Source organism: Lotus japonicus, chromosome 4 (genome assembly GCF_012489685.1).
Source record: "Lotus japonicus ecotype B-129 chromosome 4, LjGifu_v1.2".
NCBI classification, from domain to species: Eukaryota; Viridiplantae; Streptophyta; class Magnoliopsida; order Fabales; family Fabaceae; genus Lotus; species Lotus japonicus.
The window spans coordinates 28,286,065-28,299,002 of NC_080044.1; the positions used below are offsets into that span (position 1 = coordinate 28,286,065).

Below are 12,938 nucleotides of genomic sequence, written 5' to 3' on the forward strand. Positions count from 1 at the left end.
ACACACATGGTCATCGACTAATGGTCATCACCTTATTGGTTAGAGTATGAGATGTTACACCTCTCATGTTAGTTTTAGGTTTGAAAGACAACTTCTTTTTATAATGGGGGCTTTCTTTCATTTGATCCAGTTTAAAGTGAATAGTAAGTAACTTTTAAATTGAATTGTCGCTCAAAATTTCTCTACAAAACCTCTATAAGGGTGAGAAAAACTTCAGCGGGCTCCGAAAATAAAACCTATCAAAATTACAATCAGAATTCAAGAAATTAAGCACACATCATATAAATAGAATTTTTTTTCCGCTCTAATTAAGAATCATGACTCATTGGGTGTTTTCACGACGAGGGATCATTTTTTGAATATTTCGAAACGTAACCAAATTTTCAATAATTGTTCCAAAATTCACCACTTGAAATATAACTGCATATATAATGAGTTATGAATACTATTTCACTTGTAATCACACACTTTTTTACAAACATCCATAGGCTAACGCAAAGCTTTAAGCGTAAAACAAGTACTCAAATAATAATTTAACTCTCGAAATTCTAGGTCTTACAAGAGTGCTTTTCTCAAGCTTTTTGCTAATATAATTTTCTCTCTATAAAAAATGACACATGCTGTCATCTGGAAAATTTTGCAGCTACTAGAAAACCTATCAATAAAATGATAGTTCACATGATGCAGATTTCCTTGGGCAGAAAGCTAACTCTTTCAGTACTTCAAGTGGATTACGTGACCCACAACAAATTTTCATGGACTGTAAGTATGTTGAATTCTTCAAAATATGCTTTGCAAGTTTTAGGTCATTTTCTCTACCTCCATAGCATTTCAAATAACACTTAGTTAAGCATAAAGTAAGGCACTCAGGAGCAAAATCAGGGTATGGTAGAACATCCTCAGCTTGAAAAGAAATATCAAGTGTAAAACTTTGAAGCTTGGGGCAATTCTTGAGCATCAATAGTACCCAATGTGATTTTTTAACAAAAGGCACAGTGAGGACCAAATGTCTTAAATGAGAAAATCCAGCAACTGCATTACCAACATCAACCCCAAACTCTTCATAATCTTGAATGGTCAAAATTTCCACATTAGATATTGCTTCCAAAAGATAATTGGTACTATCGTAATTCATATATTCCAAACCAATAAAACGTATATCAGCCTTCACCAATTCAGGTAAGTTTTTAACCCGTTCCTTACAAACAGGGCCACTATATTCATAATCAAGCCAATTTATTTTCAAATCCTCAAGCATTGGACATCCACAAAGAAGGTCCATAAAATATTGAGGTTCTTGAAATTTCACAGTTTCCAAATCTAGTGATTTGAGGGAGGGAAGCTCAATAAAAGAAGAAGCAGTCAGAGATACCTCTTTCAACTTGAGAGCAACAAGGGTTTTGCAACTGAGAATTTTGGGGCTCAAACAAATGATATACTCGTATCCCAAATACTGAGGATCAAATTCAATCTCGATGTCCATGTTCTCAACCCCACGTTGAATAACAGTGTCCACCCAAACATTGATATCGGCATTGGCACGTTCATCATGAAAAACCTCGTATTTGAGACGGAACGTTCTGATAGGTCGTTGCACACCTCTGGCAAGAATGGTGGCGTATATTAACCTTTCAAAGCAATATGATGGTTTAAGGTTTTTGAGATAAGTTTGATTGTCATAGTTGAGAACGGGGACTGAGATCCATAGGGATCTCCACCTCTTTGAAAGAACGCTTGTGGCAATTGCTTGTTCAGTTGGAAGAAAAGACAGTATGTGACAGAGGATATCGTCTGATAAATGGCTAATCATGTCTTCCATATTGGCGACCAGCTGAAATAGTGTATGTATGGTGACAACGATGAGATAGTGCCTCAAGACTGTCACCGTAGATCGATGTTGGTAGCAAAAGAGAAAGCCCTTCCAGGAATCATTAGAAATGATTTTTTTTGTGTTCTCCCAAGGAGCTATGAGAAGCCATGGGTGAGACTATGTTTCTTTAACACTATTCAGTGACGCTATATATAAAAGTAAAATTGACTTCACCTATACATTAATAATAATATTAATTAGTTATTAATAATATTTTATTCTATCCACTTTAATTATTAATTGTAAAAAATTTAGTTTCTCATATTTATAAATTTTATTTTTATTTAAATTTTAATTAATAAGTAAAATTGACTTGACCAATACATTACTAACAATATTAATACTTTAAAAAAATTAATTATTATAAATAAATATAGTATATATGTATATTTACTTGAAAATTTATTTATTGCTATATTTAATATTCTAATATATAAATAGTCAAAGAAACATAAGAAAATCAATATCATATGAATATCAATATCATTATCACTATCAATTAATTAATATATATAAAATATATGTATATATATATATATAAAATTTACTTGACCTTTACATTATTAAAAAATTATTTAAATATTAATAAATCTTTATATTTTTCATTATATCAATTACTAATTGTACTACTTTTCAGCTTCTTATTAATAATGACTATGTCAAAAAAATTAAAAATAATAAATATAATATTAATTATCAGTAAAAGTAAAATTTAATTGATATTTGCATTAATAAAAATATTAGTTAGTTACTAATAATCTTATTCATTATATTAAGTACTAATTTAAAACTTTTTCAACTTGACTAACTTTAAACTTTTCAATTTCTCATACAAATCAAAACTTTAGGAAATATTTTAAATAATAATAATAATAAATATAATTGACTTCATGTCTTCATCAATGATAATAATAATTATTTATAATAAATTTTATGGTTATAACCAGCATAAATTTTATATAATGTAAAAAAAAAAGGAAAATTTACTTGACTTTTTCATTGAACAACATTAATTAGTTATAAATAGTCTTTTATAAAGGAGAACTAGAAATTAAACCCGTGCGTTGCACGGGTTTGTTTTTAAGTTATATGTCTATCATTTGTTAAAATAATTTATGTAATATGACAAATTATTGAATAGTAGATTATTAAGAATATGATAAACATATTACATTAATGAAGCTCAATAAAAAAATTACTGTACACTAATTTTATTAGTTTTTTTTGTAATAAACATTTGGTACCGGTCACCGTTTGGATATACCGACATATTCGAGATTTAGTCACAATTAAGACTGCTCATCACTCTCCCAGAGTATATTGTGTGGGGATCGAATCCGAGAGCTCTTCACACACACTCAGCCTCCGTTGCCAACTGAGCTACCCCTCTTGGATTAATTTTTTAGTATATTAAAGCACATATTTTATATTTTATATTTTTTTTATAAAAATTATCTTCAATTTATTTTGTGATTATATGTTTAAATAGTAATGCACTCCCAATATTAAGTAAAATGATAAAATTATATAATTAGTGTAAGACCCAAGTTTTTAAGTTTAGAATAAGTGAATAAAACTCCTATTAACGATTAGGTTGATGTATTGTGAAGGAAAACCTGAACAAGAGTTTATTGAATGGAATAAATTTATGAAGGAGAAAGTTCATGAAAAGTCTAAGGATTGTATCGAAGTCGGTAAAAGTTATAGCACGATTAGTATTCGCTTAAACCTAGGGCAAGAGCGCTGGTGAATAGCTAATTTGCACTTAAAGACACGATGGAAACTAATTCCAAAAATCTTCAGAGAAATGTTAGAACTTCTCTTGATTCTTCTATAACAAGCGTTTCGATGCGAAACCCTAGAAGGTACGAACGTCCGATTCCAATCCTCGGAGGTTTGCCGAAACTAAAACCCTGATAGTTCAAGAAACCTAGAATGAACGGTTGATGAAGACTTTTTCTATTCGGAGCTTCAAATGAAGATTCCACACGCGTACACCCATTTCTCTTGATGTTTCCAATCTTTCTTCAGAAAGAAGATTTCTCATCCGACATCCACTGCAAAAAGTAGTTTATCAGGTAAAATAAATTTACACCGACTTTGGATTGTTTACATTAATTCCAAGAAACCTCTTTTGAGTTTTGGAATTCTGTCGCCAAAACCTATCTTAGAATTCACGGAGAATGAAGCCGGAAAAATCGGAATCGCGAAATTTTCATTTTCCCGCGTTTTCCCATCCCCTATAAATAGGAGAAAAAGATCAAAACCTTCACCATTTTCACCATAGAGGCCGCGAGCTTGAGAGGAGAGGGAGCAGAAAATATTTTCGCCGTTTCTTGCTTGATCGTTGCTCTGACAATTGCTACTTGAAGGTATCCAGGTATAGTTACTAATCCTTGCCTCTGATCGTCAATTCCGTCGTTTTTCTCTATGTCTTTCTGTACTCTAAGTTTTGAGGTTTTTGCAAAACTGTCCAAATAACTTCATCTTTCTATCTAAACCTCTTCCCTACGTGCCCAAGAGCATGTTTAGCGGATTACATTTCGCCGATTCTCGCCGAACTACCGTCGAGTTTCAATTCTGCTCCAAATACCCATTTTTAGACAAACTTTCGTCCTTTGGGCTGAAAACTATCGACTTAGCTTAGCGCTAGTAGGATTAGTCGTCATAAACGTCGTTGGTGACGTGCCCATCCAATTTGTTTTTCGAATTTCCAATTTTGAAATTCTGAGCTAAAAATATTGACCAAAATACCCCTGCGACAGTTTTCGATCCGATAATTTTTCCGAGTTTTGATTCGCCTTAGTTACGACTAGTGATAGCCTAGGAACCAAGTTTGATAGAAGAAAAATCGGCGCACACAATTAAAGTGTGTGGCCGTGAGCTATCCAAGGGGAGGAAGAAAATTTCTTTTTCGAAAACTTGTCCGATCGCGTTAGATTATCGTACCTCGGTAAATATGCTACTTCGTGTAACCTTAGTGAGTATTGATTGCTGAGTTTCTGACTGATTATGATGGAATTCTGTGGTTTTTGCTCTAAGGTTCATTTGAGGAGTTTCCAGGAGAAGAAGGCGTGGAGTGTGAAGGAACATTCGAGGATAACCCTGGAGGAACTACAGGTGAGGGCTACTCACTGAACTATTAGCTAATGCTTTAGGTGTCGACGTATTCGACTTGATTTACTGTTTATGCACTTGTTTGTGTTTGACTGGGAAAGGTTTTCTGAGGCTTCGACTGACAATGATGATTATTCATCTATTGATTGTTTTTGAGATTGACTCACATGCTATGTGCTAAGTGGTTAATCTAGGATGTGTGATATTTGCTCTATATGCTAAGTGCTACATGGTTAATCTAGGATGTGTTGATATATGTGCCATGACTGTTGGGTTGTGCTAATTTAACTATGCTATTACACATATATCTACTGTACTTCAGAGTGAGGATAACGGGCAAGTCATGCCAAAATTTACTATGAGAGTTTGGGAAAGTTTGATGGGACGAACGGAGATTCGGGCCTCGTTATTGTTTTAGTGGATCGAGACATTCTCTGGGAGTTATTTGGGATTATGGGATCTTTGAAACTCATAAGATTTGCGATAAAACTAAATGGAAACTATTTTGCAAGGAAAATTCATAAGACACTAAACAACCTCTAAACCTTTAAATAATGATAACAATCTCGGATGAAAGCTTAGGATTTGAATATTAGTTTTGGAAAACGAGAAGTTTCGTCGAATCCAAGTGTTGAGGAAACTAATGTAAGATCAAGTTTTGATCTAGTAGTACAACTCTATGTTTTGATGATTACAAGTTAACCTTTTGATATGAACAATTGTGGTACTCTAACGTGTTTTTCTGAGTGTGCTATTTACAGGCTCTGACCTCAACTCAATCTCACACAAATCAGAAGCACTGTGTATAAAGGGTAACCCAAGCAACGCTTTTGCATTCACCATGTTCAGTATGAACAGTGGAAAAGCTTCAGAAGTTCTGAAGCTATACAAACTCTGATGTGGACTCAGTCGCTAGAAGCTCTGAAGATCCAGAAGTTCTGATAACCAAGAAACACTAAAGGTTCAGATGTTCTGATGGTGTAGAAGACTCTGAAGATCCAGAAGCTGAATAGTGGAAACTCTGAAGTCCAGAAGCAAGAAACTCTGAAGGCCATGTTCTTCCCTCTGAGTTCAAAATCAGAAGATACAATGGTCAGAGGATCTGTGCTTTCCCTCTGACTCTGATCAACCGGCTTCACAAGTTCCAATATGAAGTATTCCCCTGATCAGAAGTCTCCTAGGTTAAAAGGTCAAGTCGCTATCCAAGTACAAAAGCAAGTGTACCTTCCTGACGACCTACCTAACGTTCTCAGCCACAGCAGAAGCTGGATTTTCCAGAACTGCCCTCCAACGGTAGCATTTCCCATGCAACGCTCAACCCTAATCCTTGGAGTATATATAGAGGCTGAAGATTGAAAGAAGCGGCTAGAAGAAAAGAAACAAATACATACGCGCAAGACATATTCAAAATATTCTAAGCTTTCTTTCATCTGAAATTCATTGTGTTTACTATTAGCTTTTTAGAAGCAAATCTCTTGTAAACAATTCTTTGATAAACAGTTTGTTTAGTTCCTTTAGGAGATCAAGGTTGATCGGATCCTAGAGAAGACTAAGAGAGTGAATCTTAGTGTGAGCTAAGTCAGTGTAATTGTTAGTCACTTGTAGGTTTCAAGTGCAGTTGTAACTCTTACCTGATTAGTGGATTGCCTTCATTCTAAGAAGGAAGAAATCACCTTAACGGGTGGACTGGAGTAGCTTGAGTGATTTATCAAGTGAACCAGGATAAAATCCTTGTGTGCTTTTCTATCTCTTATCTTTAGCACTTAAGTTCTCGAAAGATTTGTCAAAATCTTTAAGGTGGAAGTTTTGTTCTGAAAACGTTATTCAAACCCCCCCTTTCTACCGTTTTTCATACCTTCAATTGGTATCAGAGCGCAAGTTCTGATTACCACACCTAACAGTGTTTAGTGATCCGGGCCGGTGTGAAAAACAATGGCTGCCACCACCAGTGAAACTCAAAGAGATGGTTACAACGCAAAGCCTCCTATGTTCGATGGTCAAAGGTTCGAATATTGGAAAGATAGACTGGAAAGTTTCTTTCTGGGTTTCGATGCAGATCTCTGGGATATTATTGTGGATGGCTATGAGCGTCCAGTTGATGCTGATGGCAAGAAGATCCCAAGGTCAGAGATGACTGCAGATCAAAAGAAGTTGTACTCACAACATCACAAAGCAAGAGCAATTCTTCTAAGTGCTATTTCCTATGAGGAGTACCAGAAGATTACAGATCGTGAGTTTGCTAAAGGCATTTTTGAATCTCTGAAGATGTCTCATGAAGGAAACAAGAAAGTCAAAGAATCAAAGGCATTGTCTTTGATCCAAAAGTATGAATCCTTCATCATGGAGCCAAATGAGTCCATTGAAGAAATGTTCTCCAGATTTCAATTGCTTGTAGCTGGCATACGACCTCTCAACAAGAGCTACACAACAAAAGATCATGTCATAAGGGTCATCAGGTGTCTTCCTGAAAGTTGGATGCCTTTGGTGACTTCAATAGAGCTCACGAGAGACGTTGAGAATATGAGTTTAGAAGAACTCATCAGCATTTTGAAATGCCATGAGCTGAAACGCTCAGAGATGCAAGATCTGAGGAAAAAGTCCATAGCCTTGAAATCCAAATCTGAAAAGGCTAAGGTTGAGAAGTCAAAGGCTCTTCAAGCTGAAGAAGAAGAATCTGAAGAAGCATCAGAGGATTCTGATGAAGATGAGCTGACTCTGATCTCCAAGAGACTCAACCGCATCTGGAAGCACAGGCAGAGCAAGTTCAAAGGCTCTGGAAAGGCAAAAGGAAAGTATGAGTCCTCAGGCCAGAAGAAGTCTTCAATCAAGGAAGTCACATGTTTTGAGTGCAAAGAATCTGGGCACTACAAAAGTGATTGTCCAAAGTTGAAGAAAGACAAGAAGCCAAAGAAGCACTTCAAGACGAAGAAGAGTCTGATGGTGACATTTGATGAATCAGAGTCAGAGGATGTTGACTCTGATGGTGAAGTCCAAGGACTCATGGCAATTGTCAAAGACAAGGAAGCAGAGTCAAAGGAAGTTGTTGACTCTGACTCAGAATCAGAAGGAGATCCTAACTCAGACGATGAAAATGAGGTATTTGCTTCTTTCTCTACCTCTGAACTGAAACATGCTTTGTCTGATATCATGGATAAGTATAACTCTTTATTGTCTAAGCATAAAAAGTTGAAAAAGAACTTATCTGCTGTCTCCAAGACTCCTTCTGAACATGAGAAAATTATTTCTGATTTGAAAAATGAAAATCATGCTTTGGTAAATTCTAACTCTGTGCTTAAGAACCAGATTGCTAAGTTAGAAGAAATTGTTGCCTGTGATGCCTCTGATTGTAGAAATGAATCTAAGTATGAAAAGTCTTTTCAAAGATTCCTAGCTAAAAGCGTGGATAGAAGCTTAATGGCTTCAATGATCTATGGCGTAAGCAGAAATGGAATGCATGGCATAGGCTATTCTAAACCAATTAGAAATGAGCCTTCTGTGTCTAAAGCTAAATCCTTGTATGAATGCTTTGTTCCCTCTGGTACCATATTGCCTGATCCTGTACCTGCTAAAATTGCTAAAAACCCTCTTAAAAAGGGATCTTTCTCTATGACTAAATATCATGCAAATATTCCTTTAAAATATTATGTTGAGACACCCAAGGTGATCAGAACCTCTGGGGTAACTAACAAAAGAGGACCCAGAAAGTGGGTACCTAAGGACAAGATTATCTATGTTGCAGATATCCTTGATAGCTCCACTGAAACACCAATCATGGTATCTGGACAGTGGATGCTCGCGTCACATGACGGGAGAAAAGCGTATGTTCCGAGAGCTGAAACTTAAGCCTGGAGGCGAAGTTGGCTTCGGAGGAAATGAAAAGGGTAAAATTATTGGTACTGGCACTATTTGTGTAGATAGTAGTCCATGCATTGATAATGTTTTATTGGTAGACGGCTTAACACATAACTTATTGTCTATAAGTCAATTAGCTGACAAGGGTTATGATGTTATATTCAATCAAAAGTCCTGCCGGGCTGTAAGTCAGATCGATGGCTCTGTTCTGTTTAACAGCAAGAGGAAGAACAACATTTATAAGATCAGATTATCTGAGTTGGAGGCTCAGAATGTGAAGTGCCTTCTGTCTGTTAATGAAGAGCAGTGGGTATGGCATAGACGGTTAGGGCATGCCAGTATGAGAAAGATTTCTCAGCTGAGCAAGCTAAACCTTGTCAGGGGCTTACCCAATCTGAAGTTCGCTTCAGACGCTCTTTGTGAAGCATGTCAGAAAGGCAAATTCACAAAAGTCCCTTTCAAGGCAAAGAATGTTGTCTCAACCTCAAGGCCGTTAGAACTTCTGCATATCGACCTGTTTGGACCAGTGAAAACTGAGTCTATAGGTGGCAAGAGATATGGGATGGTTATCGTTGATGACTATAGCCGCTGGACATGGGTAAAGTTTCTAACCCGCAAGGATGAGTCTCATGCTGTGTTCTCTACCTTCATTGCTCAAGTGCAAAACGAGAAGGCTTGTAGGATTGTGCGTGTCAGAAGTGACCATGGTGGAGAGTTTGAGAATGACAAGTTTGAGAGTCTGTTTGATTCCTATGGAATTGCACATGATTTCTCTTGTCCCAGAACTCCTCAACAAAATGGTGTTGTTGAGAGGAAGAACAGAACTCTTCAGGAGATGGCTAGAACCATGCTCCAAGAAACTGGCATGGCTAAGCACTTTTGGGCAGAGGCAGTAAATACAGCATGTTACATTCAGAACAGAATCTCTGTGAGACCAATTCTGAATAAGACTCCTTATGAATTGTGGAAGAACATAAAACCCAACATTTCTTATTTTCATCCTTTTGGCTGTGTTTGTTATGTTCTCAATACTAAGGATAGATTGCATAAATTTGATGCTAAGTCTTCTAAGTGTCTATTACTTGGTTATTCTGATAGATCTAAAGGTTTTAGATTTTATAATACTGATGCTAAGACTATTGAAGAATCTATTCATGTTAGATTTGATGATAAGCTTGACTCTGACCAGTCAAAGCTAGTTGAAAAGTTTGCAGATTTAAGCATTAATGTTTCTGACAAAGGCAAAGCTCCAGAGGAAGTTGAGCCAGAGGAAGATGAACCAGAGGAAGAAGCTGGTCCCTCTAACTCACAAACTCTGAAGAAGAACAGAATCACTGCAGCTCACCCTAAGGAATTGATTCTGGGCAACAAAGATGAACCAGTCAGAACCAGATCTGCCTTCAGACCCTCTGAAGAGACCTTGCTGAGTCTGAAAGGATTGGTGTCCTTAATTGAACCCAAGTCCATAGATGAAGCTCTTCAGGACAAGGAGTGGATTCTGGCCATGGAAGAAGAATTGAATCAATTTTCCAAGAACGATGTTTGGAGCCTAGTGAAGAAGCCTGAGAGTGTCCATGTTATTGGAACAAAATGGGTATTCAGAAACAAGCTAAATGAGAAAGGAGATGTAGTCAGAAACAAGGCAAGGCTAGTTGCTCAAGGCTACAGCCAGCAGGAAGGAATAGACTACACTGAAACATTTGCCCCGGTAGCAAGACTGGAGGCAATCAGACTGTTGATCTCCTTCTCAGTAAATCACAACATAGTTCTACATCAGATGGACGTAAAGAGTGCCTTCCTAAATGGTTATATCTCAGAGGAAGTCTATGTTCATCAACCCCCAGGATTTGAAGATGAAAAGAAACCAGACCATGTGTTCAAATTGAAGAAATCACTCTACGGTCTGAAGCAAGCTCCCAGAGCATGGTATGAGAGACTTAGCTCATTCCTTCTGGAGAATGAGTTTGTAAGGGGTAAAGTAGATACAACTCTTTTTTGCAAGACTTATAAAGATGATATCTTAATTGTGCAAATTTATGTTGATGATATTATATTTGGTTCTGCTAATCAATCTCTATGCAAAGAATTTTCTGAGATGATGCAGGCTGAATTTGAGATGAGTATGATGGGAGAATTAAAGTACTTTCTGGGAATACAAGTTGATCAAACACCAGAAGGAACATATATCCATCAGAGCAAGTACACTAAAGAACTTCTGAAGAAGTTCAATATGCTGGAATCTACAGTGGCCAAGACTCCAATGCATCCAACATGCATTCTGGAGAAAGAAGATAAAAGTGGTAAAGTATGTCAGAAGCTCTATCGTGGCATGATAGGTTCACTTCTAAACTTAACTGCATCTAGGCCAGACATATTATTTAGTGTTCACTTATGTGCTCGTTTCCAATCAGATCCAAGGGAAACCCACTTAACTGCTGTTAAGAGGATCCTAAGGTATCTGAAAGGCACCACTAACCTTGGCTTGATGTATAAGAAAACATCAGAGTATAAGCTTTCAGGTTATTGTGATGCTGATTATGCTGGAGATAGAACAGAGAGAAAAAGTACTTCTGGAAATTGTCAATTTCTGGGAAGCAATCTAGTCTCATGGGCAAGCAAGAGGCAATCAACCATTGCACTATCAACTGCAGAGGCAGAATATATCTCAGCAGCAATATGCAGCACTCAGATGCTCTGGATGAAACATCAGCTGGAGGATTATCAGATCCTTGAGAGCAATATCCCAATCTATTGTGATAACACTGCTGCAATCTCATTGAGTAAGAATCCTATCTTGCATTCAAGGGCAAAGCACATTGAGGTAAAGTATCACTTTATTAGAGATTATGTACAGAAGGGCGTACTTCTTCTGAAGTTTGTTGATACTGACCATCAATGGGCAGATATCTTTACAAAGCCCTTAGCAGAAGATAGATTTAATTTTATTCTGAAAAATCTAAACATGGACTTTTGTCCAGAGTGAAGATGGATCAGAACCTCTGACTATGATACTTCTTGATCAGAAGATGTCTAGTCCAGAAGGTAACTCAATTAGAGTGTGTGTGCCCACTGGTACTGACTCTGAAGCTGAGACAACAACACGTGCGTCAGAATTTCTGATGCATAGTTCCTTGTGCCCGTGTGACAGTCTGTTATGATTGCGTGTAGATATGCTTATCTCCTGTGTGTGATTGTGTATTTTACTGTTACTATCTATCTTTAATTTTCAACCGTTGATCTTAAAGTGCTTTTTGAATCAACAACGGTTATTTGATAAAACCCACTATACACACACGTTCTCGTTCACTTCCGGTTTTCACTCTCGCACTCTCTGCTTTTCAAAACTGCCTCCTTCTTGATTTCTCTCTCGATCTCTCTTCATCCTTCAAACTTCATCTTCTACCTCAAACCTTCAACCTCTTCAAAATGGTGAGACAAACCAGAAGATCTGCTGCAGATGCACCTCAGTTCCCTCACATGGTAGTCGGTTTGGCAACGGGTCAAAGGGGCTCTGAGAACCCGGCACAAGAAAAAGTTCAAGCTCAAGAGCAGATTGTTCCTATTGCAGAACGGGACTGTGCCGTTCACTTCGTATTTCCTCCTGAGGAACTCCAAGTCCTGGCAGAATGGAGATTCAACCTCGATAACTTGGCTGCAAATGGGTTTGATCTTCGTCCTGAAGTCCAAGCTCAAGGTTGGGGAAATTATTTCAACCGACTTCGAGGACCGGTGTATGAGAAATTGGTAAAGGAATTCTGGAAGCACGCAGACTGCGATGACACTCAGGTGGTCTCTCACATTCTTGGCAGGAAGATCATTATCACTGAGAAGTCATTCGTGAATCTGCTAGGTGCAGATACTGCTTATGGGTATCGTTTCCAACTGACGGAGTCGAAGCTGAAACCCAGCACCAAAGACATAGTCAACCAGGCTCTGTACACCACCTTCAAACCGGGCAAGACGAGTTACAAGGTGATGGACCTTCACCCCAAACTCAGGATCTGGCACAAGATCCTGCTCAACTGCATCAATCAGAGACCGAAGGGCAGTTCTCCAGATTACATCAACTTCAACCAGAAGGCGATGCTGTTTTTCATCC

General features: G+C 37.4%; 1 protein-coding gene across 1 annotated transcript; it reads right to left on the reverse strand.

The window, feature by feature from the left end:
* Positions 1-658: 658 nt before the first annotated feature.
* On the reverse strand, positions 659-1,819 carry LOC130712578 (F-box/FBD/LRR-repeat protein At4g26340-like). Its single transcript, XM_057562405.1, has one exon. The coding sequence runs from the start codon at positions 1,817-1,819 to the stop codon at positions 659-661; it is 1,161 nt and encodes a 386-aa protein (XP_057418388.1).
* Between the last annotated feature and the right edge of the window lie 11,119 nt (positions 1,820-12,938).